Source organism: Chlamydotis macqueenii, chromosome 26 (assembly GCF_036417535.1).
Source record: "Chlamydotis macqueenii isolate bChlMac1 chromosome 26, bChlMac1.mat, whole genome shotgun sequence".
In the NCBI taxonomy this organism is placed as follows: Eukaryota; Metazoa; Chordata; class Aves; order Otidiformes; family Otididae; genus Chlamydotis; species Chlamydotis macqueenii.
In genome coordinates this window covers 4678460-4705435 of record NC_141581.1, presented here as the reverse complement: position 1 = coordinate 4705435, position 26976 = coordinate 4678460, and the positions used below count along the sequence as shown (strand labels likewise).

Genomic DNA, 26976 nt, shown 5'->3' with positions numbered 1-26976 from the left:
GAATCGGTTTCGCCCTTCACGCTTGTTCAATTCTCAGTGAACCGAGTCCAACCAAACGAAGGGCCTGCATTCCTCTTCCCCAGGAGTATCTCAAAGGCTCAGTCTTTACCTAAGTAAAGGATGCCACGACAGTCAAAGAAGTTTGGGGAATTTCTTCTTTAATAGAATAAAAGAAAAACATACAAACACCTCCCAGGCTTCTGTCATGGAATGATTCGCACAACTGTAAGGAGCACAACTCAGAAGAAAAAAAAAAAAAAAAAAAAAAAAGAAGAAGGGAAAAAAAAAAAAAAAAAGAGGAGACAAAGAAAAGAAGTTGTTCCTATGGGAGACATGCCTACCAGAGAGCCAGAGCAATCCGTCGCTGCTCAGGTCTGCAGGGGGAAGGGGGATGGCTCGGAAGGAACTAACGCACCAAGCAGCAACAGAACACTTGCCCAAACCGAGTGGAGTGGCATACAGTAACTGAAAGCCATGCGGATTTTTAACTAGAAAGCAACCGTGATGGCAAAGATGGGGAAGGAAGGTGATGAGAATGACCAAAACCTAGCTGCTTCTTCCCCAAGTCCCTTCTGGTGACGTGGCAGAAACGCACACACCCGTCGCATGTCAGTAAGAGAAGTAATGGTAAGAAACATCCCAGCTAAGAAACATTTCTTTCCCCATCTTCCCCAGATTACAAAGAAGATAGTGTTTCTTTACAAAAAAAAGAACCCAGAACTTCCCAGGACGTCTGCTCGTGCTCTCTCTCTCCCCGCTGTAGTATCAGTCACATTTCATGAGAGGGTGAGAGGGGAGGATTTTGTTTATTGTCTGTTTTAAAGCCATCATCTAGAAAAAGGTTTTGTGGAAACTTTTGTTTTCCTATTTTTTGTTTGCTCTTTTTTTTAATAATGCTCATTTATAGAAAACTTCACAAAGGTGACGTCTATGTACAGAAAACACAATTCCAAAGGCTGCTTCAGTAGTCAATGTAATAGCACCTTTAAAGACAAAAGAGTTTACCATATTTTAAAAAGTCATTCTGTTAAATTTTAACCCTTTCCAAGCCTCATAAAAAGGAGCCAGTCACAAAGCCTCGTTAGTACAAACTCTTCCAAAGTCTCCGTGTGAAACGCTGACTGAACGTTTTTCGAGTTCCCTACTCTATCGGTCGGCAACGTCTGGCAAAGGAGAGGTAGCGTGCAGCCAGACAGGATTTTCTTGCAGTTCAAACCACGAGCAGGTGAAAGAATTCACAGCAGGCTATTGCACAAAGACGATCTTCTATTCCACAGTTTCCCGTTTATTTTTCCACAAGCTAGAAAAGGGTTAATTTAATATTTTAAATGAATTCTAGTTAAAACATGTTGCTCTGAGTTCCAGGCTGGTACTGTGTCTGCAACAGGCTCTCCATAAAGGCCAAGTAATCTGGGTTTTGTCCGTATTCTTCAGGATTTCTTGAATTCCCCAGCCGGGGACGCTTGGCTGGTCTCGCTTCATCTCCCGAAAATACGTCTTCCTGAGGAGCCCCAGTGCTGAGGGACTGCGGGAGACACAAAGCACAATCATTAAGAGCCACAGCAGGAAAACAGGGAGAGACACGGGTGCAAACCATGGGGCACACCTGTGCAACGAGACAGCAGGGATAGCAAGGGAATGGTTTGGTTCACAGCATTTCTGCAGAAAAAGCCAACTCCGAAACACGCAAAGCACATGGCTGAAATTACAACTTCTGGGCTTCTGAAACCCAGCTGGAAAGAGAAACCCTCCAGCTCCCTTCTTGCTGTTTTAGCATCTCTTTCACTTCTGCTCCTGCCGTGCCAATCCTCTGTTTACTCCTATCCTCCTCTGCCTCTTCAGGGCATTCTCTCCCAGTAGAGGGCACAGAGGAAACTGGGGCTTCCCTGATGTCTTTTTTTTTTTAAAAGACTGACAGAAGGTGTTTGGGGATCACTGTAGAGACCACTGCTTCTGTTCGGCCCGCTCTAACGCTCTCAAATGAGATGCATTTCTTGGCGGAAATCATCACCTCCCATCGCTTTGTTCCTTTGTGCTGTGTTCTACGTTAAAGCGCTGTGAGCATGGCTTCCACGGAGCCCAGTCTGAGCCTTCTGGCAGCAGCAGTACAGGAGAAAAGCCTTAGCTTTCAACCAGCCCTGAGACCTTGTACTCACTTTCCAGCTTGCTTTCCTCTCGCTGGAACTGTTACAAAGCCTGATGTCTCCGCTGCGGAGAACAGGTTTCGTTCCAAATCCTCTCTTTCAGGGCTCCATTGTGTGTTGTTATTATCAGACAAACTTAAATAAAGAGGAACATTGTGCACATCCTAGAAATTAATTCTAGGGTGCTTCGTTGCCACCAAAAGTCTTTCAAGGATAACAAGGTAAATTATGATTAACCTCTAGAATTAATGCCATGAGGTCTTATGAGACAAACAACCTCAAACAAGAGGGAGAGGCTATCCAGAGCTATGTTTCAGAAAGCTGGGGTTTTTTTTTTTTTGTGTAAAACCCTTGAAGATTTCATGCAGAAGCAACCAAAAGTTTCCTCCAAATTGTCAGCAGTTCTCCCACAGCATCGCCTGTCACCAGGCCATTTTTGACGATGCGCATCTCACTTCTGCCAGCGGCCACGGACTCAGAGGGTCAGCAAATCACTGGTTTAACTTGGCACAGCAATTTCCACGTATCCTTAACAAAAGGTTTTGCCTTGTAGAAGAGACAGAAGGCCACAGCCTTACCACAGGTTAACTCTGTGGATCTGTCCCTGCCTGCGGTGGCTGACAGGACAGACAGAGTTTCTGCATTTGCACAGAAAGCAGTCTCATCGTTCGTTTAAATGAGATGGCTTTAGAGGTTCAAGTACCAGGTTTGAAAACACTCAGCAAGCCTGTAACCAAAACAGCTAGGAAATAAATCCCTCGTCTTTTCTAGACTCAACAATTCCACTGTATGCAGTTAAAGACAGGCTGATCTTTTAGATTCAGAGCTTTATAAGTCAGAGCTACCTTCTAAATCTCCTGTTTGGTGAGAAACAGGGGTTTGGTCCCGTGTTGCTAATCAGTTCTCCAGAAACCACTTAGCTGTAGGCCAGCTCACCTCACTTCTAATGAAAAGCAGTGTTCAGACACAACGGCAGTCCGTATGACTGAATTCACATGGTGTAAAATGAAACGAACGTAATCTTTTAACCAGGGAAAACAAAAATCAGATCTGAACACGTGAAAGGGAAAATCATTTAAGTGCTTCTCAAGCATTTACATCAAGGATTTCTTCTACTCTACGGATTTTGTGAGTGACACGTGGTTGTACAGCCACAGAAACTGGAGGCTGCACTCTCCTAATGTCTAAACAAAATGATAAGAAAATGAGATTGAGTACCGCAAGCCACAGCCGCTCTGTTTCTGTTACTCTGACACTCACCAGGCGAGACTTCACTCTCTTGGGAAGCTCTTCCTCCAAGGTATAAATATCACCACGCTTCACCATGAGTTGGGAACCGTCTTCAAACTCGACCTGCGGAGTAGAGAGAAGATGAAATGTGAACTTGGCCTCTATATTTACGGTGTGTCAGGAGTCCGTTCCCAGACTGCCGTGTATGGTCCCTCCACGGGAACAGCAAGGACGCATCAGGGGCCAGCTCCCATGGGTGATTCCCTGTTCTGGGCGCGGCGTGTCCCTAGGACTGCTGGAGAATGAGTCTTTTGCAAATCCCTAAACTGAACTCGGTGCTGGTTTCAGTGCTGCTCAGGCATCCCTGTCTTATCAGGGCCAAGTGGTTTCATTCAGTGCTCCTGTGGAAACCAAAATGTCTACACCACAGCTGGACCAGCACCTCTGCTCCTCCCACCCCGTCAGAGCACTGCAGATCTCTGATTCAAACCCTGAAAAAAGCAGCTTTTCACTTACAATAAAAGGCAGCCCTGTATTCAGGCCAGGATGGTAATAATTTCTTTCATCTTAAACAAAGCATTTTCACACGTCATAAGGAAACAACTCCAGCTGCTACAATACATTTGTATTTTAACAAGCAGAAACAGTCAGCCAGGTACAAAAAGCGGCAATAACTCCTCAAGCCAAACCTTTTTGGCTAAGCACTGATTTATCATGAATTATGCATCAGAAGTTACAGGGATGTTTATTCATGGAAACGCGCATATGAAAATGTTAAAACTAGTAGAAGTTTTTAAGAGATTCTCATTTCCTTTGCTCAAGACTTCTTACGCTTTTCTGGATAACGCAGAAGGACACACACCACGGCTTAACACCGGATGTCAGGTTCAGACCGGACAAAAATACAGACTGAGAGATGTGAACTGGGAGGCTACTGCCAAATAAGACAAGTTTAAAATGCGACAGTTAATCCATGCTGTCGGCTTCCTGTGAACACGCTTATTCCGTAACAAAACTGCCTCCATGTCTTTAAATATAATCCTATTCCAAAACAGAGAAAAGATGCAGCGTAAGTACTGAAGAAGGCTCTACATGGGAACCAATATGGAAAGCTCTCCACATTTTCCCCACGGAGAAGAGTTTTCCTTGTATGTAACTGGAAAAACACGGACTGCTCGTGCATATTTTCTGTCATCTGGCATTATCAGTGGAACAGTCTATTGCAAATTATCGTACCGTGGAGAAATCAATGGCAATTTCCTGTCCTGTGATTAAACTGGAAAGCATGCATAACAACAGATCTTTGTGGAACTAGACATTGTACTTATTCACAACCAGGGTCGCCGCAGATCACATCATCTCTGCAGCAGTGAACACCACTACACACAGCAAAAAGGCTGCGAACTGACACGGCGGGTCATCGCGAAACCCTCAGCGTCGAAAGGACGGAAACCAGAACCCCACCTCAGACACACACAAGGTATGAGACTTTCTTTGCCTTTTGTCCAGGGGCATTAATCTCTTTAAAATAACAATTATGTGCAAACTTCAGCAGATTTTTTCAAAAGGATGTGCACAAAGTACACTTTCCAAGCAACTATAATTTTCAGCTTCTTAGTATAATTTAAAATGGATTTAATCAAATTAACGTGCTACGTCTTGTAAAACCTTCTGTGCTGAAATACTAATACTGTACCAGAGTAAATCTTCCTTTACTGACTATCACAACCTTCCACAAGCAAAAATCCCATATGTGGAACAGACTCAAAGGCAAAAAAACAACCCTGGCTGCTGTTTTTCTCACCTTAAAAATAGAGATGGTGAGAGCGTACGAGACCAGAGATGGAAGGTTTCCAACTCCTCACACTTCCACATGCTGATGCTGCTCCACGAAGTACTTTCCCATGACCAGAGGATTATTCTCTCCCATTAAAGCAGTCTCCTGACCCATCCTTTCCCTTACTTTCTCTCAAAGCTTCAAGGAAAGCTGTAATTATGTAGATACTGATTCATGGGGAACTACAGACCACGAGCTCAGCTCCAGCCGTAGAAAAGCCATCAGTTCAAGTTGCTTTTGACCTGAGTCAGATCTGAACTATCAGGAAAAGGGCAAATTTATTTTATATTTTAAAAGTAGATATAGTCTAGACATATGTCTATCCATACATCCACGCTCTACCATGAAAAGTTTGAGCTTGATCCTATTTTATCACTATATTTCTCTTCAGACTACCAGCAGTATTCATTTCAAATTCACGCGCAAATTCTCCCTTCATCACCAAGTACTCAACACCAGGGAGCCATACAATTCCTGCAACAATCCGACGCGCTGACGCGAAGTAGGTGGGCACTCTCCCATACTCACCTGGTAAATCTGACTGATCTGGGCTGCAATAAACTTGGCCTTGTAGATGATTCCATCTGTCCACTGCAGCTGAACCAGCTCACCCTCTGGAGGGGGTCCCAGCTGGACGCAGTCTCTGCTCTGGAGACACAGAGTGAGAAAGGTCAGCCAGCCAACACAGACAAAGCTCAGGGACTCGGTACAGAGGTGCGTTAGAATCACTGCTCAAGGAAGCTGCTACACAACACTAACGGCAAGTTTCTGCACTTGTGATTAATTGCAGTCATCTCAAACAAAGCCATTAACCAGTGACAGACCAGAAACAAACGCTTGCACCTCCCTTGGTGACAGCAGCCAGTTCTAGGGAATTTCTCATTACAAATCCCAAAACTTCAGATCTCCAGTATCAACAAAAACAAGCGGGGTGATTTACCATTCACGTGGTAAATCAACGGCAGTCAGGAAGAGAACGTACGAGCTGACAAGGCAGTCTCTTCCACACATTCCCTCCATTAAGTGAATTCCCTATTTTGAACCAGAACTGCTGACAGACAAGCTGCTTTCCCCATGAATCACACTTGTCAGTTGGAAAATAAAAGATTATTCAACCACAAAACAAACAGGATGCAACTTAAAACAAACATTGCTTTCTGTCAAGTCATCTGCATACAGCAAAAGCACATCTTCGTAACGAAACAAAAAAACGAAACAGGATAAAGTGATGAACAAGAAGAGCAGTAATGAAGAGCAACGTGAGATTTTTCTATGCAAACAGCAACTTTAGCTTTTCTACATATATTTTTTTTTTAAGTTTTACTTTGTTTTTCCACCCCAAAGTGGACAGAAGAGGAATGCATGCATGACACTTTGTACTCATCTATCATAGCCATAGTTTCCACAGAGAACTGCTTACAATAATGCTTTCTGGGTAAACGTTGTCACTGTATGAGCCATCGTCAAAGTTCACTTCGTAGAAAGTCTGTGTTGTCATGCCAATCACTTTACATCTGTAGTAGAGTCCATTCCGGTTCTTTGTGATCACAGTTTGTCCGAGAGTCACTTCCCTTCGAAACTGAATCTGTGGTGCAGAGAAAAGAGAATGATGTGCAATTTACGATCATAAAAGCTTTCTCAAAAATATCAGCGTACAGAAACTGTTCTACAAAAAACAACCAAACAAACCCCACCAAAAAACCAAAACCAACCCAAACCCAAAAACATACATTCTGGTTAGCTGCTTTGTGCTTGAAGCAAGTAATGGACACAACGTAGGGCCAGTCATCCGGCTCCATGGGCACACCGGCTGCGTGTGCACAGGTCACGTGGAAGGACGTGGAGCAGTGCTCGTAGGAGCACTGGATGCAGGCACCAGACACTTTCTTCATCCGTTTCCGACAGTACACGCATTTCTGAAAAGAAACAGAGGCCAGCGTCACGCGGGCTGTCACCAGCTTTAACGTACGGCATCAAGTCACCCAACGTGGTCTGTAACATGGGTGCCTAGGGCCCAGGAGCCACAGCCAGAAACGGCGATGTTCCTGCTGAGAGCTCAGCTCCAGCACTTCCAGAACCGCCTACGTATGCTTGCCCTGACTCCCTCATAAGCCAAGGAACTGCAGCAGATACTAACTCATCGTTCCCTTGAACGTGATGATGCCTACCAGTAACTCAGCCCTTCAGAACCGTGCTGGACCCACTGGAGGGCTGAGAGACAGGGAGGGCAAAACAGGCCAACACACCCCCGTGTCATCAGAGCACTGCTACAGCTCAGCACCATCCTCCTCAGACAGCTGAAACGTACCTAAGGTAATCCAAACAGCAGCCAGATCTTCACAGACACACCGCTAGAAAACAGCATTTTCATTTTTTGAAACACCAGAACACAGTAACTGTGTAATAATTTGTTCTGTTACAGTCAATGGAACATTCTGCCTATTAGATCCAATAGAATATAATTTTATATAATAGAACAAAAATATTGCGTGTTTATTTTATGCACAGAAACGTATCAACTGTCAATGTTTTATTGGTATCCATGTCAGATCAGCTGCTGTTGGTAATTCAGTCACCGTTCTGCAAACAGAAGAAATAAAAACATTGTACCAAACACCAGAATTACAGGGGAAAAAAGGTATGAAATGTTTTGGTATTTTTTAAAATTAATTTTCTGCAAAGTAGGCTAATTAATCAGACAGCACTGAGGGGGCACAGGTAAGCAACTTAAGGTGTGTGACTGCTTTAAAAAGAAATCTAAATTTTTTCAAAGCTAAAAACCATAAGCCTTACGGCGCTGTAGGCTTGGCAGCAAGCGTTAGGTGTCAGTGGGAAATGAGATTCCTTCCTTCCTTCCTTCCTTCCCTAGCAGCACCAAATTCTTGTTTCCAGCCCCTCAAAAATACAAAGACTAGATTTTGGGAATCTCCATCTAAGGAAATTTAAGTTGGACACTTGTGTAATGCTTCTGGGGATCTATTTGGAATCACCATTCCTAGCTTTTAACCTTTAAATCCAGGGAATCTGTCACCGATGGATGGCACCTCCTCTACTTTAGTCGAGGCTTGGGCAAGGCAAACCAGGGAAAATTAATATCACACACGTGGAACAAACACACATTTTACTTGTTAGAACCAACGGCTCATACAAAGAAAATCCCGAGAGACATTACATGCCCATGAATCTGACTACACAGCTATGTAATTTATTACACAGAAATTATTTCCACACACAAGGAGGAGCGGAGGAAAGCAGGGATTTTTAATGCCATTTCCAGACGTCAGTCTCCAAACGCAGCACCCTGGCTCGCTCCAGCCACCGCCCCCAGGCCTGAGCCCTGCCTCCTCCCAAACATCGATGCCCTACAAACACACAATGACGCAACGAGTAACCAATTCTTTTTCTTTCTGCGGTGTCTGATGTTGAACAGAGCCTTTCTTCCCCTCGTCCACTCTCCGTGGCCTCTCGTTTACCTCACTCCCACTGAAGCAGCGCACGAAGAGTGCGACATTACAGAACACACAACCTTAATTTTAAGATCCGTACGAATTACTCCATCCCACAGGATCAGCAACGTAACACAAGCTGCCTGAGATCACACAATAAGCCAAAACAACCCCCAGAAGCACAAATTTTCTCTGCTTCTAGATCTGAGCTATCTTAAAAGTGTACCCTCAGAAACACGAGGAGTGGGATCATATCATAAACTGTCCAGTAAACGCAAAACAAGAATTGCCAAATGTCAGTGTTGTATTTCTGTTATCACAGCTAGGAGCCAGGGCCCCACTGCACTACCTGCAGCACATTGCCAAGACAAATAAAAGAGTATTCCTTCTCCAAAGAGCGTTTCTCTTTGCCTTGAAAGCAAAACACGCAGAAGAAAGGGAGACGCATTCTTCCCGATTCCTGTGCAACATCATCCTGCCCCGACCGGGGTCCGTCCCGCTTCCTGCAAAGTAACTGAGTCAGTATGTTTACACCAAAGATTAATTCGGCCTTTTTACTTAAACTAACAAAAGCCAGGAAATTCAAAGCCAGAGCCAAAGTGTTGCGAGAACATGGTTTTTAGTATTTAATAAGCTGTGCCTTTACCGCTCTGCAAACCGTGTTCAAAAGCCAGATAAGCGCTGCAGCAAAGCGTGCAGCAGGAACGCGGCACCCAACGCGAGTCGATAGCGATGAGATCTCATTATTGAACTGTCGATGCCCAGTTCTCCCATCAGCAGGGACGACTGCTGACACACAGCGTGCTCCAGGCTGCCTCTCACGGGAGCGTCACCCCTCCAGGATCAGGAATCCGCCGTTACTGATGCAAACAGCATTCTGCCATGGCAGAAGGACGAGGACGCACCTAATGACACCCCAGCGGCAAGACAAAGTCCTTGAGACAGGCAAAAGAGCTACATCAGTGGAATATTCAGAGCAAATATGATCAAAGGATAAAGGAAAATGCGAGCTACAGTCAGGCTGAAGTGGTAGAAAGGGTGAAAATGCAGAAGATCTGGGAGTGTGGGAGATGCGATGGGCAGAAGCGCTGGTGCCAAGTGCTGTGGTAAAGCAGCACATGCAGATTGAAAGACATTTGCTGTGGGAGGGGAGGCAGCAGGGAGAGGGAAGGTCTAAAGCACAGGAGAAAAATCTTCAGAATAAATGCAGAACGGAAAGTCGGGTCATGGCTGAGAGTAAGGAATGGGCTGTCTCCTGCATGATGAACACTGCAATTCGTTTACTCCACTGAGGAATGACAGCTAATTATTCCAAATTTCCATGTCGTAAATAATTTACGTGCGCAGGCCCATAATACACCATTAATCAGGAAGCATGCAAACTGCATTCTTTAAAACTATGCAATAGCCACAAACGGACTGAAAAGCCTGTGCTTGAAAGGGGAGGCCTGGTGCACGCTCAGAGAGCAGGAGACACTGCAACTGCTCGTTACCTCAGCCCTCTCCGTGACTTAAAACAATATAAACACATTAAAAAAAAACCAAAAATAATCACGGATAACCCGTACTCCCCTCTTTCCTTCATTGCCTTCATCCATTCACTTCCACTGTCCTCAGCCTTCAAATCATTCCTTCTCTCCTTTTCCATCTTTTCCAGCACCAAAAGCCACCTCTCCAATTTTATCTACTACTGCATCAACTCTGTTATCACCAAAGTCAGCAGATCCAACACCACCACCTTTTAGTCCCCTCCAGTTTCTCGTCCTAAACGCAGCTGCACACCTCCAGAACCCAGACACCTTCCCCCAACCCCTCCACTGACTCCTCATGTGCTCCAGGAATTACCAGCAAATTCCTACCAAGAAACCCAAAATTCTCCACGATGGCTCGTGAGTGTTTCTCCACATGACCTTATCCCATTTAAATCGCCTTCGTATTTCTTCACACACTACACCAATGCTGCTGCTAGAAGCACCACTGCCTTTACATTTTGTCATCCAAATCAATTTTTTACGTAGGTCGGTACTGCCCTGGCTCTACAGGATCGTAAGGCAGGCACAGGAGAGTTAAAGAATTAAGTCATGTTTCCTCGTGAGGCTCCATTAAGCAATACAAGCGAGTCTTGTGTAAGAGGGTTTTCAGTTCATCGTTACAAGCGCTGGTAATGAAGAGGATGCATGTTGGAAATGTCAGACGATCCATAAAGAACCACTGCTTCAGGATTTATCACTCTCACATCACACTGCGCCATCACTCCACCTGAATAATGAATGCTTTTTACGTTGCATTTGTGTACAAAACCCATTTGCACAACAGAGAAATAACTCTGGAAGCAGAGGGAGACTCTTCCTAATCTCCCAGCCCGGCCCTGGCGCAGTTACCAACCACATCAGCGCTAACCCACGTATCGCTGCTCCATCACCGGCCCCCGTGCCACACTCCCAACTGTCACTCAGCTGAATTCGGAACAAAAAAAGCAGCAAAAGCACAATTTATTTTGCAATAACACACTACAGTGATGGGGCATTAACTAACATTAAGATTAATTGCTCTGAGCTAATGAATCATCCATTACTAATCCCTCAGATGCAGCTACGCAACTAAACAACAAGTGATGGCTGGATTTCTATTAAAAGTCTCGCCTTGCAGTCATGGCCATGAAGAAATGTTTATTAATTTCTACAAGAGATTTCTTGATAGAAATAGAGAAATATTGTAAAGCAAGATGAATGAAATTACAGATGAACAAGTCAGCAATGTGTCAGCTTCTTTCTAGCTCCCACATCCCTTCGCACTTTTGCTACGCGGTAATGAAGCTTTCGGGTGGGTTAGACCTGACTGCCAGGTGGGTCAGCGACCTAGGCTCAGCCCAGGGTAAGGACACACTCCTAGAGAGTAAAGGTGGAGCTGGAAATCACAACGAGTTTGTGTGTCAAAGCACTGAGAGAGACCCTCAGCAGACATCCACATGATACAGCTTCCTGGTGAACTTTTTGGAAATAAGAGAGAGAACATCACCTCCAATCTCAGCTACTTTATGATCTCACACAATGCTTTGCTGTCTAGGCAAAGCCTTTTTCTTTTTTTTTTTTTGGCTCTTATTCACACTCTTTACAGGTAAAAGACACCTACCAGTTTCCATCTCTGCTCTGGAATAGCACTGATATCCACAGGATGACGCTCTATTACATTGAGAAAACGGGCCTCGGGGACAGCAATAGCACAGATTATATGGACCCAGCTGGAAAAAAATAAGTGAAGAGAGAAATCAGAGTCTATCAGTATTTGAATTAAATACTCAAGTGGGCAGTTAACATTTCTCCGACGCCCTCAGTATCAAGGCATATTTATGGTGGTTGGCAGCCCTGGCAACATTACCAACTGACTGTTAATCGGTCGCACAAGGTAAATGTCTCTGGAACAACAGGGATCAACCTCCTTATGCATCTGATCTTCCAAGATACTGAACATTCTCCAAAAAGACTTTTCACTGAGAATGAACCAAATTTAACAGTGTTCAGAGCCATGTTACCCCTGCTACTGATCTCTGCATCTACCTGATGCAGAGTGTAAGACAGCACAGTTATCCAAGCTCATCGTGACAACTTAGTGAGTAGCAGTTACCTCCGTAATGCCAAAACCAGCTGCTACACCCAGCAGCAAGACCAAATTCACAGACATCATAGAACATCAGATGCAGCATGGAAGGACAAAATATTTAAAAGCACCACTTACCGCCCATCAGTGGTCATCTGAAGAGCTCCTCCCCTGAGATTACACAGGCAACATTCCTGCAGGAACAGAACTCCTTCAGAACTGGACCAAAAAGCTCTGCTAGATTGCCTGTCTTTCCCCCAAAATGACTACACCACATCTGGTACCACATCCTCCCACCTCCCGTCTCTGTTGAAGTATCTCAGTAATTCCCACAGGAAGCCTCCCTTTGTCTCCAGAAGAGCCGACGCTTACCGCCGCCCATGCGCTGGCTGAGCATCGTGAGCAAGACCAACTTTCATTCACCAGGTCTGGACGTATTCCGTAACAGCCTGAAAGAAACGAAGTTACATCCTTCAGAGTTCTGCTAACATATCCATAGCATTGACTTGCTGACTTTTCAGTTCAGAAGGATCTTTGAAATCAGGCGTAGCATTTGAAAAACAATATTCAATAGTCTAGGCTCAGCCAAAAGTCATAAGAGAGTCATCTTTGGGAAGGGGGGTGGAATTTGGGACCAGCAGGTCTAAAAATGAACAAACAAAAAACCCCCCCACACAGGTAACCCTCAATATTTATTTTTTTTCTCTTCTGCAAGGACTACAATAGCAGTACTTTGATCCTTCAGGCAAGAACTGGGCTCAAAAGAGATGTTACTACTGCTGGAACACACCCACACATCATAACAGTCAGGATCACTGAATTTTAGCACGACTGACGCAGTCGTCTCTGCAAACTGGTATTACGAGAAAGGACAAACCCACCAATAATGCAAGGAAATAAAATAGCTGCATTTCACGTATTTAACTGCATTTAAATGAATCCCAATTTCTGGTTATATGACGTGTTAGAAACATCTGACTGTACAGAGCGTCAGTGACTGTAACACGCAAGCACCAAATCCTCCTACACACTTCTCTGCAGCACCAAAATAGTAAAGTGGTATTATACTCATGACAAAGACAGGGAAAGACGACCAAAAAAAGCCCTTAAAATTCTGTAAAAGGCACTGAAGACAATAGGGACCAGACATAGAAATACTTTCGAAAAATTGGAACTACACGATTCCCGCAAGCTCGCAAAGAAAGTCTGTAGCAGAAAATTCAACATACCACAAATTGCTGGCCAGCATCCCCGCTAACACAGAGTTCATCCCACGGCCTTTACCTATCCTCACAAATCTGAACATAAAATTTCAGCTGGAGAGCCTCCAATTACGGAATTAAACTTAAGAGAAGTTATTCAGAAAGCACTGAGACTGCCACAAGAACCTGATTTATAAAAATCATCCACTTAACCAGATAAACACTGTGTCAAAAAAAGTCAATAATATAGATCCCCAGCTGTCTTCCACCTCTGAAGTCTCTTTTCATCATACAGCAAACACAGAAAGCAGATTCAGTCCAGTCCTAGAAAACGGGCAGAAGGGTTGAGTCTCAAAAACCGAGCTGGAAACTGAGCTGGAAACTGAAGTCCTTAACTGGAATATTACTCAAAAAGTGTGAAATAGGCTGAAATTTCAGCATGGAGTCCTTGCTGCAGGACCACAGGGAGCTGGACTATGGGATCTGAGGGGAGAAACGGTCACGTTGAACACCAGACTGTCCTGTGACGATGAGCCTAACCGAACAAGAAGAGCATGCTCTTTTGAGGGATTCTTGTCAACACCTTAAAAGCCCAGAAACCTTCACAAAAGCTTTCCTCTCTTTGCGTCCTTGCTGCTGTCCCAGCCTGGCACAGCTGGGCGAGGGCACTTCTCAATAACAAGCAGGCTGCCAACTGGTTTTACAGCATGCCGCCAGATTAACCAAAATACACCCCGACACTGCAATCCTGTAATAAAAGCAAACGGATTCTCCGCAAAGTCAAAGGGATATCTCCATCTAGAAGTACAGACAGCGACAAGGAAACAATGAGACGCTGGAGGCCACATCAGACCAGATTTAACTTCTGTCCTAGCCTCAAGGGTAGAGCACAACCGAATTAGAAAGCTAAATTTCTCTAAACCCCATGTGAGACTGCAGATTAACGTCACCTTGCCCACATCCCTCTGTCCCTAAACACAGTTTGGCCACTGAAGCTATTTTGATAGACTAGTCCACTGAAGACATATGGATGTACAGGATGCAGCATCTCTGTTCTGATCGCTACAGAGACCGCAATTTTTGAGGAAAGCATGCAGTCCGCATCCTCACGCTTGCTCTGCATCACACGCTTTTATTAGCCAAAAGTGACCATAATCATGGACCCAGGACAGAAATAAAAGCTGCATTCTAGTTCTCCACAAGAGACAGTCGTGCCGAGCTGCGTGGTGACGTGCAGACTATAAAATTGGAACAACAAAAGTCATTCCAGCTGATGCAAGTCAAATAAGATTTCCCATCTGTCAAGATCAAACAGCTGAGCAGTAATTTGTCACATTTCCTAGTACGAGCGCAAATGTTAACTAGATATCGTACAATCTACAGTGAAGGTACACTCTACCAGGATTAATCAGATCTTCTTTTAGACATAACTATCAGGGAAACAAACAGACATATGTTCCCGTTGTAATCAAGTGCCATTCCTGCAAACAGCGACACAGACACCAATAAAATATATCTCAGAAACTACTCCGTAATCCCTGATGCGCGCAGGAACAATGCAGCCTTCCCCAGCAGACCAATATTTGAACGAGCAAAAAGAGTGTGATCAGCTTTGTGATTTCTGCTTTATTACAAAAAAAATAAGAGATAACAAAAGAAGAATCTTTTCTGTGAGACAGAGAAGAATCACCACAAAACAAAGAGTAAAACAAATATTCCTGTGTATTTTTAAGATCAGTTATTGCCAAGATGGACTCGAATATACACATATACCAGTACCGAAAAAGGAGAAAGTGGGAGCGACAGGTACAGCAAGCACGCCCAGAGGGAACTCAAATACAGGCAACACACAAAGAAACCTGTGTTTCTCACCACCCAAAAGGTCTGGTGAAGGAGGAGACACTCACTAGCATGAACCTGCAGGCAGCATTTGGCACAGGATATCAAGGGACTGGTTCCATCCTCTCCAATATATGAATTTGAAGGAAGCGGCTCTGTGTTTTCTCCACTTGAGGTAAAGCACATCTCCGGGATCAGAGGCTTGGTCTTCTGTCCACACTTGGACAGGTGGACGAAAGAGGCGGTCTCCCCTGCAGAGACTGGGACAGCTTCTTTATCCATCTGTAAGGACTTAAAGAGAAAACACCATCAGACGGAATTGCCTCTTCCCTGTCACAATTTTAACCCTGAAGTCACAGGCACTTCCCTTGCAAAAAAAAAAAAAAGTCATCCAACAGCTCACACCATGCAGCACAAATAATGAATTTTAAAACCTGTTTTCTCATGCACACCCCCATCCCCACCTTTTGCTCCTCTCTCTCTTCCTTACACCTACACTGGGATCTGTAATTTATTCTGAAAGCTCAAAGAATCATTAGAATAATGGCTAAGTTCTCCCTGTTTTTCTCCTGTAAAAAAAAAAAAAAAAAAAAATCTAAATTCCTAAAGTTGCAGCTGAAAACAGCAAGGGAAAAAAAAAAAAAAAAAAGGGAAAATATTAATAAAAGCAAAACCTTCCCTTCCCACCCTTTTGGCATCCTTCCCCACTCTTTCTGCAAGAATTTCTCCAGAAGGACATTTCAAGGTTACTGGTAGCAGACCAGAGTTAAAACCAACAGATTAAAACAGCCCAGCTGTACTCAGTTTTCCCTACAACCATTATAGAACAGCATCCAGCAATCAGAACAGATATTTTATTTTCGGTCTGTATAATAAATCAAGAGATTTTATTGAAGGGGGCGGCAGGTTCTGCTTTTCTCAGAAAAAGCTTCCAACACATATATCTGCATCGAAGGCACGTATTCCTCGTGGACACACAAAGCCAGATTTGGCTTTATAAGCATGCAAGAACAAATCAATACACAACTGGGCAAATAAGTCATTCATCTGATAAATTTTGCCTTTCTGCTCATAACGTACCCCAAAGCATATTGATAGTTTCCAAAATATGATGGATGTGCTTACACAGTAAATTTTTATTTTGCTGCTTGTTTGCATATATTCAGAAGTCCGGGCCCATTACCCAAACGAGAGCGATCACATGCTCAATATGGCACCGTTCCTCTGCGCGAAATAGTGTTTGCAATGCAAAGCTCTTTATGTGTGATTTAAAAAACGAAAGCTGAGAAAGCCAGAGAAGCCAAGAAAGATAACAAAAAAGGCTCTACCCACGGCCTCTGCCAAATCCAAGCTCACTTCTTTGGTGTGCAAATTTCTATGAGTCATCTTTTTTTGTTGTAAAGGTCTGCATCATCACTTACACGGCAGGCACCACTCAGCCCCCACCACCACCGAACGGTATCGAGAATTACCTGGTTATACGGGTAAAAGAGGGTACAGACAGCACAGTACGGCTCGCTCAGGGCAGCAGCTGTGTTGAATTTTCTTTCAGCTGGGAAATTATGGGCTTTATTCTTCCACTGGAGGGAAAGTAAAGATTTCAAAGCCTCTGGGTCACTCATATCTTCCTCTCCAGAAAATGGAAATGTTTCTAGAAGGGAAAAAAAAAAAAAAAAAAAAAAAAAAAAATCACAAAAGAATGGACAGTCAGTGGAGGCAAAACAGGCTACAGAGAGTAGAGGCAAAATGCAGCGAGGTAGGGTTAACACCTAATGTTTCAACAACACAAGGAGTTCAATAAATAGGAACATCCAACTTGTTCATGTTCTTCATCTGTGCATGCCTCAAACACTGACTTTAACGGATATGATCTCCACTTTACGGAGACACCAATGACCTGATGGAACTGGCCACGAGGAAGAAGAAAGAGACTCTAGATTAACTGCCTTCGTAAGTCTCTCCACTTTCGAGCTGGGGAAACCTACAATATTCTTTTAATGAAGCCAAATTCAAAATGCATGATGCAAGTGCAAGGAAATCCCCCTTTCCTTTCTCCAACTGGGAACTGCATTCTCTGCAAGACACACATGCAGTTCATGCTGGTTTGGTTAGGCCAGCTGCCAGTTCCCACCGGTCAGCAGCAAGTCTGTTATCAGCCTTCCCAAAGTGCATCTCACATCTGTTTCTTCAAACACAAATCATGGATACCCTGGGTTCAGGTTCTCACATTCCTTTTCTGCAGCTAGTTCCACCAAGTGCACACCACTAAGTCTCCAATTTTCATTCATCACCACCTTTTCCTCTGCCTGAGCTCTGATAGGTTCTGCCTGAGCTAATTAGTTTGCTAATTCTTTGTTTTTACAAAACCTTTAAAAGGCCCTTTGCATTTTACAATTAAATCACCTCAGACTCTATTTGTGTCAGTTTGGGGCTCCAAGTTTCTTACCATACCTCATTAAGGAATTTTGAGTCACTACAAGCATTAAACACTAAGTGTAAACTATTCATTGCGTTGGTAATCTGCAAAGTTTCCAAAAGAGCAGCTTTGGCCAGGGGAACTCAAAAACATCTTAGTGGAACATTATCAGCAGAGCCCAGCACATTAAACCAAACTGCTCACTGCTTCACTGTTAATTACTGAAAATACGAAGCTAATGTTCTGCTCTCAGCAAGCCTAAGCCTCCTCCCTAGTTTTACGGCCCTTTTAAGATTTTCAAACTCATTACTAGAAAATGATAAAAGGAACTTGTAGTAAAACACTAATGGCTAAGTTTACATTTCAGATCTCAAATGTTCTCCCCAAATAATCCAATATATATTTGCCAGACAATGTGGGAAATTTGTGTTTAATTAATCAATCCTTTTTTAAGATTACGAACACTATCCCTGTCATGCTGCAAATGATGGTTACTTCTTTAAAAGTGTCTTTCTTACTATATTCTTATCTCAGACTACAACTGGTATCCACAGGCTAACAAAATTTGCTAATACCATCCCCTTTTCCACAACACCGAATAGGATTCTGCTGGAAAGGGAGACCAACAGCCTTGCGAGCCGGCAAATTATGTTCCTCTTCCCAGCGGGAGATACTGCTTACACCAGGAGCTGACTGCCACTTCAACATGTATCAGACCAGAGCTGGCCCTCATAGCAAAACAGATTTACCAGGTGTCCTGGTTTTATTTAGTGAGGGGGGCCACGGTGGCAGCTTCTGTAAGAAGATTCCAGAAGTTGTTTCCCCTTTTGCCGGTGGAATAGGCCGGGCCTAGGGCAGACCCGCTGCTAGCCAAGGCTGAGCCAATTAGTAGCAGAAAGTTCCCTGATAACGCCTCTGCGATAACATATTTAAGAAGGGGAAAAACAGGAATAAAAAAAGAAGATGTGAAGAACATGGAGCGGGGGCAGAGAGGGGGAGGCGTGAGCCTTGTGGGCCTTGCGGCCTTCACCCTCTGGCCTCCCGCCGGGCGGCTGTCTAGGAAGTTATCTTGCTTTCTTTCTCATTATCCTGCTTTGGCTTTAATAACAAACAGTTTTTCCCAAGTCGAGTCAGTTCTGCCCGTAACGATAACTTTAAGGATTTCTCCCTGTCCTTGCCTCAAACCTCGAGCCGTTTTCCTTACATTATCTCTCCCTGTTCCCTCAGAGGGTGGGGGCAGTGAGACAGCGTAGCCTGGCCCCGAGCGGGGCCAAACCACGACACAAGGACACGTTCTGCAGTCTAACTTCAGCTACACGTGCTTACACGTCCACATCTCATGCAAGGCATAGAAAACATTTCAAAAAGACCAGTGACCTCAGGTATGCAGACTGATACTTCCAAGATGTCTTACTGTCAAAGCAGAGCTCAACCCTCACCTTTTGAAGAAATCAAGCACCTTTAACAACATTTTAAGACATGAGCCAAAAACCAAACCGCATTTTTCTCCAAATTTTAGTCAAAGCACACTAGCAGATGGGCAAGATTTATGATACCAACACAAACAATGAAACTGGCATCACAATCCAGAGTGACAGACTGAGAGAAAAAAGGAAATTACTGTTCTATGTTATCATCACCTTCACTCATCCCAGGATGGATTCTAGGTGAGACACTGCATTCAAGATGGCTCCTACATTTCAGGCAAATTACACGCAAGTAGAAAAGGCTAATAGTTTGTCTCAACTGAATCTTAACATAGCATATGCATACTTCTAATTTACATGCTCACTGTTCCTCACAGCAGCCTCCAGATCATCCTTATACACTAGCCCTGAAAAAGCAAGGAGTGCAGAGAGCTTCTGTTCCCTGGCAGGGAAGAGAAGAATCTGTCTGATCAGATTTTGCCCAACAGTGCTGTAAATCAGCCCCCAAGAAATGGCAGCTTTCACAAAAAGTTGCTCCTGAGTCAGCCAGCAATGTCCCTGTACACCAGCCAAAAAGTGAAAACAGCGAAAAGCCTCTGTCTAATGAGGATCCTGTAGCACAAAGTTCGTTGCGAAGCCTCACACCAAAACAAGGTAACGAGTCTCAGCTGCCTTTCAATGCCTCACTTCACTCACACATATGCACAACATCAAATGCATCACCCTTGGTACGGAAATGCAGCTCTGTATGTTCAGAATATCCCCTTCCTAGAGAAAGTCTCCCAAATCACTGGATATATTCTCTGAAGGGAAGTGAACAGGAAAGATGCTGTCCTTTTAAATGTAAAGTTGTAAGCAGGGACTGCCAGCTACACCTTCATGTACCTGCCCCAGCATGAAAAAGCTTCTTAGCATGGACTTTTCTATATTTTGACTACTTGATAACGTGGGCAAGACCCAGAAGCGGTCAATTACACCACACAACAGATGCAAGAGTGGTTTTTTGGTTGTTTTGTTTTTTTTTTTTTCTTTTTTCTTGGTCCAGATTGTTATGGCATTCACAATGACTGGAATGTGGGAAAAGAAAAATCAGTAATGTATAGCTAAGCACTGAGAGACTTTTAATTCTCATTTCTGGATCTGCCAAGAAAAAAATGGACCCCAACATTCACGTGAATTAAAAAGCCGAGCAAAAAGTTAGAATTAACTTTCCCCATACATAAAACAGTAGACCTCACCTCCACCACCCTCTGAGGTTAACTGATCTTTTTTTGACGCAATATTTAAGAAGGAGCTTTTACTTTAAGATGTTATTTTTCTATGAACTCCTTTTTTCCTTTGCCCAAAATGCTGCCTCATTCTGCATCCAGCAAAATATTTTTCTTGAGAAAAAAGGGTGGGAGGTGAGAAGGGACACCTCCCACGGCTGAGTTTTGTTTCCAGCTGAGTTATCAAAATGGGAACATACTGCATTTTCTATCAGTTAAGCGTAACACAAGAAGTTTGAGCCCATCCAGTTAGGTCAATGGCTTCAGTAACTTTTCAGATCAGATCAGACATACATGCGTTCCTCATGCCAGCGCACTCACCCTCATCACTCGAGGTCTCCTGTTTAACCACTGACAACGGGGAGCGGGTTGGTGGTTTACCCAGTGGATGACGACGACTCTTCTTTATCTCCATCTTCATTTTTGAAAAAGCAGAAGCAGTCTGGAACAAACCAGAAGCAGGTAGATGGGAACCCAAAAAATACCTTGGCAAGGAAGGGAGAATACAGGACAACAGAGGTGGAACCCTTGTCATAAAGAGTTCTTGAATTTACACAGCCAACTTTTACTGCCTTTTGGCTGGAAGCAATAAAGCCTCCCAAGCCAATTACCGTAGTAGATAAAGCCACCGCTGCCTCTTAGGATGTCAGGTGAAGGCAAAGTACAGCGTGCTGTTAAATCAGAACCATCCTCAGAGCAGCTTCAAGCCTGCCAATTCCATCAGCTTATGAAAAATCTGGTCAATCACAAACAGCTAGGAGCTCTAGCACAAAAATTACGTACAGGGCATACAGGACCAGAAACATTTTACCAGAACGTTACAGTGCACTTTATGACAAGAATATTTACATTGTACTGTACCCACTGCCCCGTGTATCGGCAGCGCTGCACGCTTTGGTTCCCAAGGATGAAGACAAGCAGCAGTGGTACAGCACTACGAATGAAATTCAAGCACATCCCACGTTACACGGGAGTGAGCACAGAGGAAGGTACTTAGAGCAGCCCACCACAGCATAGCGCTTTTTCCCTCTCTTGTCTGCAGCCATCCTGTCTTTGAAACGCTTCCAGGAAAGGTATGCTAACCGCGCCACGCCAGTGTGGAAATGCGCATTTGTCCCTGTCCCCAGTTTCTGATAGTTCTTTGCCATTCCCCTAACTCTTGCAGGAAAATAGAGCTACATAATATTGCTCTGACTTGCTGCTAATTCCTGAACATTCTACTCTTCCTCTTTTGGAAACTGTCCTCAGGAAAGCACTCCCCAAGGAAAGAGATGCCTGCGACAGTTAACACGCCATGAACTGTATTGTCCATGAAAAAGTCTCCTGCCAACTTTTCCAGTTCAAAATCTCATGATGGAAAAGATTCCTAGGCAACACTATACAGCAGGCCAACAGCTGAAAGCATAAAAGCACGTGCTGTGAACTGGGTAAGTCAGAAACCAGGAAGAATTATCAAAATGTTGGTGCAATCGAAGTTCCCCTTGTGACTGTTCAGTTTTACCACTCTCGCAACAGCTGCGCTGCAGCAGCCGTTTGCTCGCACCAGGTCTTCCTGCTCAGTGTTTGAGATGATCACTTCAGTATTATCTGTGCGACTAGCAGCAGGAAAATGGATTCTCTATTTTATCTTTTGAAGACAATAACAAGTTTGATTAATCAGCCAGCATCAATGCAATGATGGACTGAGAAAATAACCGATCCCTTCCTGTAAAAACACTCTGTGGCTCACCAGCATGGCACTGCTCCACTGGAGGCTCAGGCACAATTCAGGACTCCTCTCATTCCAAGCTCGGTCCTCAACTTGTTGCCTAAAACTAGCAAATCTTTCAGTCTCCTCCTTGGCCATGCGTACCTGTAAATCGCTGCCCTCTGTAGAGACCTCTGTATTTTCTGCTTCTGCGTTCTCCTCCTCCTTCACAGTGATTTCCATAGGGACTGTCTGCTCTTGCCAGCCTGGACTCTTTTGGGTGGCAAACTGCTCAAACGCCTGCTGGCAGGACATGCGCTCCTTGTCAAACACCACCTTTTTGGTCCGTGGAATCACATAGAGCATGGGAATGATCGGCCGAGGTTTAAAGTCATCTTCCTCCGCCGGCGCCTCCGAGGGCTGGATAATGTTCAGGGGAGCTGGAGGCAAGTTCTTGTCTGCCGTGGATGAGGTGGGTACCACTGGGGGTACTGGTGGCCGTGCTGCTGGTGCCTCCTCCTCTGCCAGCTGCTGCTGTGGTGCGGGTGGCGGTGGCGGCAGCGGCGGCGGCTGCTGCTGCAGAGGAGGCTGAGGTGCTTGCAGATGGTGCTGATGCTGATGGAAAAGGTGCTTCTTCTTCCTTTCACCTTTTACTTTCGGAGGACGGGCCTTCACTTTGGAGTCACCTGTTTCAAGAAACAGGCAACATTTAGTTTCACGCATCAAGGTTTCTGGGCATTTAGTATTTTTCTCCTTTCACCAAAAAGCTCCAATGCTGGGCTAACATATTACACTACGGTATTATTCTCCCCTCCAGAGAGGCTGAAAGCTGCAGACACATTCAGCTGTACCTCAGCACTGATGTGGAGAAGCCCACTTCAGAAATAAAAGACTTCTGCCATTTCTATGGACTATTTAATTCTTGACTGGAGCAGAAAGACTGACAAGATGAATGCTGCCTGGAGGGAAAATATCTAAACCCCTAAGAAACTGGACACTGTGCCAGAAAACATGTAATACATTACATGAGCCATGACACTGTATTTCAAGTTTTCTGTATCAGCCGTCTCCAAAGTGGGGCATGCAAAAATCACCCACCAGGGTGCAGGAAGAAAATATTTTTGTGCCATTAATAAATAAAATAAGATATATATTTAAAATACTATTTTAACTTTATTCATCCTTTTAAAAATGTCTATTTTTGTGTAGGTTTTATAACACACATAATATATTAGTACAGTAATACATGTATAGGTTTTATAAATAAATACATACATATATATATATATATGTATATCGGGGGGCGCTCAAAATTTTTTGCTGATGGAGTGTGCAGTCAGAAGAGTTTGGAGACCACTGTTCTGTATCACCTGCCCTAACCTCTGGACCACCCCCATTTACTGCTCCTTCTACGCGCAAGCACAGCTCTTATCCGAGCATTACTGTGCGTCAATGCGTTCAACAGCCCTGGGACACGAAGGATTGAACAAAGACATCTGAATCATTATTACCGAAAGATTTCTGCTGTAAGGCCTTAAAAAAAGATGCCTTTAAAGCATAAATCAAGCACAGGACTGAACTAAGGCTGTTCCAGACGCTATGCCAGCACTGGTTACTAAGATATCCTTTCTTAACACTTGCTCCATTTGTCCTTGTTTCTCCTGGCTTACTGTCATTCATCTTATCTGCAAAGCATCGCAGGTCTCTCACATGGCTGTGACAGCAGAAACACTTCTTGAACAGCCAGACATCTCAATATTTTGATCAGAGGCAGTAACAACCCATAAAAGTTGTCCCCATCCATCTTCCCAATATAATTCTGTTAAAGGATCTGCACAGTGTGATTTTACAGCAGTAATTAAAATTCCTACTGGCCATCGAGCACGTGTCGCTAGGTTAGGACAGGAGATGCCTTCATGTTTTGCCTTATTCCACCGACGATGATGTATGTTCCCTTTGCTGAACCTTGTGAATGAAGTTATCAGTTCACTCAAAGGAAAGCGAATAATAGATGCTCCACAGACAGATGCCCGTGCTCTATTTCTTTCATAAGAGATTGTTTGTCACCTGCAGATGCTACGACTAGATGACTCTGCTGCCAAGGGTCATCTTCCCACTAACAGGATCGCGAGGCGGGCTGATGACAGTGAAAGGCAGAAAGACTCTTCACCCTGATAATGCTGCTTCACCAATCCCAACCCACTTGTACTCCTCCACTAAGGACTAAACCAAAGCTGACCGACCTGCTAAACAGAAAATGAGGTAAGCTGTCACACAACAACAAAATATCTGCACGAGGAAGGGTCTGAAAAGAGAAGGGGAATCATCCCACAGTAAGAAGAAGGGCTGAAATCCCTGCTGAAATCTTCTAGGGGATACCTCAGCCTCAACACTCCCCAGAAGTCTGGTCTGATGACTTTATTTACACTATTCTATAAAAACGGGAACAGCCCAAACAGTTACTGTTGTACTCGTGTCCCTCAGATAAACGGGTTTGTTCTATCACAGAGAAAGGAATACTGAATTTCCTTAGAGAAACAAACATATTGAATGAAAGGCAAATTGGATTTTTCCCCAGTTGCACAAAACCAGATCATATTTACTCTCTACGCGCTCAGAGAATTCTCTACCCAACAACAAAACAAATGCCATTCACCAGCTTTATTGACTTCTAAATGGGTAATTTGACAGCAGCTGGCATGCAGAACTTTTAAACAAAGTTTTTGCATTAAGATGAACAAACCAGTTTGCAAGTGAATTTATAAAATCGGAAGCGAGGAAAAAGCAAAGTAAAATTCACAGTCGCTATCTGGCTATCATGAATACTGACAGGAAGGAAAGGAATCGCCATGCACAAAGCAACGCGGCAGGTTAACAGAGGAACGAAAGGCACACGCAGCAGAGCCAATACACAGGGGAGACTGTGGCATGACTGGTTCTTCAAGGTGCAAAAACTTGCTTGTCTGGAGATCATCTGAAATACTACATGGAGCTCACTGAAGTTGCAGATATACAAAGCTTCTAAGAAAGTGTGTTACTGGGGAAATCAGGGGAAGGAGATTATAAAAAGCCGCTGTGAGAGTAGGGACCTCATCTGCCAGAGCAATAGCCCCTGGTACCCGGCAAGGACCATTAGAGATGGACGCCAGCACCAGTAATCTAGCCACAACCTTACTTAAATAATTTGTACTGTCAACAACTCAAAAAGAAACTGTAAATCAACGTATTAATCTAGCAGAAGCACAACCGCATAGATAAGATGAAACTCAACGCAGGAGAACGCAGTCTAATACAGCGCTGCATCCTTCAAGATGTCTGTGTGAAACAGTGGCCCTCAAGGGTGTTCCTTCACTCCTCACGGGAGACCGTGCAGTAGATGAAGTAATCACAGAATTCTTCACCATCCCAGAGTCCATCCTAAACACCGAACTCACATTTTCACTTTCAACAGCGTTCCTTACTGCTAGGAAGAGGATATTCCCCTAGAGCATCCCTACACGCCCGGTGTTTCCATCCTGTCCATCACCTACGCTAACGGAATACGCGACCATGACTGGAGGAAGAGCAGGAAGCAAAAGCGGTGGGAAAACTCCTTTGACCTGCTTCTAGGAGTTGTTTCTGCTCAGCTGGTATCAGAACTTCACACAGCACATGCTACAGATACGTAGATGGGCACAGCGACTGCCAGCAGATTTCTGAAAAGGCTCTGTTTTCTCTCTGTGATGCTAGAAAAGTCCAGAAAGTCTCCGGGACAAGCTCTTGTGCTTGTCAGGCACAGCATGGCAGCCAGCACCTGCTGACTCACAGGACGTATCTGTGCTGCCTAACACACCCAGAGAAGAGCAGAGCTTAAAACCCCTGCTTTTTAATTTCAAATCCCAAGACAATCTGCTAAGAATTCTACATGCATTAATAGCAACATAATAAATTATGAATATAAAGCTGAGTCATAAAAATCAAACGAAAACACCTGAAGGTACCTGGGTCAGAAATCCCGAAAACCTCAAGCTCTTACTACTCAGCTAGTCCAAACAACCAACACGAAGAATAAGACCTACTTGGAAACTTATCTATGGTTACTTTGAAATCTCATTCTTTCTCCTTCTCAAGGTCCTCTTTTCTGGTGTAAGTAGAAAATCAAGACAAATTAAAACCAGAGGAAAAGAAAAAGGAAGTGAAGGAGGGGGGAAGCTAAATTGGCACGAGTAAGGCCCTTTAAACGGACATTTGTGAGAGGTAATGCAGACAGCAGGATGCAGAGAACTAGAGAATTCAGTGTTTAATTGCTCTATCGCATTAATAAGCCTGCGTATTTGCTAACAGCTCCACTGAGCACTAGGCTCCTCAGAAACTGCAAAGCACATACTCTAGTTCTAGTGGTGCTTTCTGCAATGGTGCTGAAAATAAATTTTTCCCTCCTGCGCTAAGAGTTAAAAAGCTCTTAACATGTAGGCTAAGCGTATGATTTGGAACCCGTTCGACTAGAACAGAGTCTATTGTTTCACTGCCATTCGAAGGATCTCAGGTCTGTTCTCGTCACTTATCTTTGGTCTCTGAAGGGACATCAGCATTTGCGGGCCATTTATTACAAGCATCAACTGTTAAACTTGTACAAGAGCTAAGAGCAAACAATTTAACACACTGCTGACACTTTCAAGCTCAGGGCAACAGGAATTAACTGTCTACACTGTGCTACTCCTGCTCTGTACAACAATGATTTCTAACTCCTTATTTCCCATGAAAAGAGAAGATACACTCTCTAGCTAAGAGACTCTGGAACTGAACAAAGACCTCGATTCAATTCCCAGAGTTTCCACAGATTTCCCTTAAGATCACCTACCAAGGTTCTCTAAACGGGTTGCAGCATCAATGTTCTCCAAGTG

At 44.0% G+C, this 26976-nt stretch overlaps 1 protein-coding gene across 2 annotated transcripts in view; it reads right to left on the bottom strand.

Annotated features, from left to right (window-relative positions):
• Window positions 1-912: 912 nt before the first annotated feature.
• KDM4B (lysine demethylase 4B) overlaps window positions 913-26976 on the bottom strand; it is an 87060-nt gene continuing 60996 nt past the window's right edge. For both annotated transcript variants that reach the window (XM_086767231.1, XM_086767232.1), the window contains 12 exons: window positions 22259-22779; window positions 20728-20848; window positions 16768-16946; window positions 15364-15586; window positions 12627-12703; window positions 12393-12448; window positions 11790-11898; window positions 6942-7127; window positions 6632-6796; window positions 5740-5859; window positions 3405-3497; window positions 913-1525 (listed from right to left, as the gene is read on the bottom strand). In XM_086767231.1, coding sequence (XP_086623357.1) covers window positions 1340-1525; window positions 3405-3497; window positions 5740-5859; window positions 6632-6796; window positions 6942-7127; window positions 11790-11898; window positions 12393-12448; window positions 12627-12703; window positions 15364-15586; window positions 16768-16946; window positions 20728-20848; window positions 22259-22779 — 2036 coding nt within the window. In that variant the 3' untranslated portion in view covers window positions 913-1339. The remainder of the gene's footprint in view (window positions 1526-3404; window positions 3498-5739; window positions 5860-6631; window positions 6797-6941; window positions 7128-11789; window positions 11899-12392; window positions 12449-12626; window positions 12704-15363; window positions 15587-16767; window positions 16947-20727; window positions 20849-22258; window positions 22780-26976) is intronic.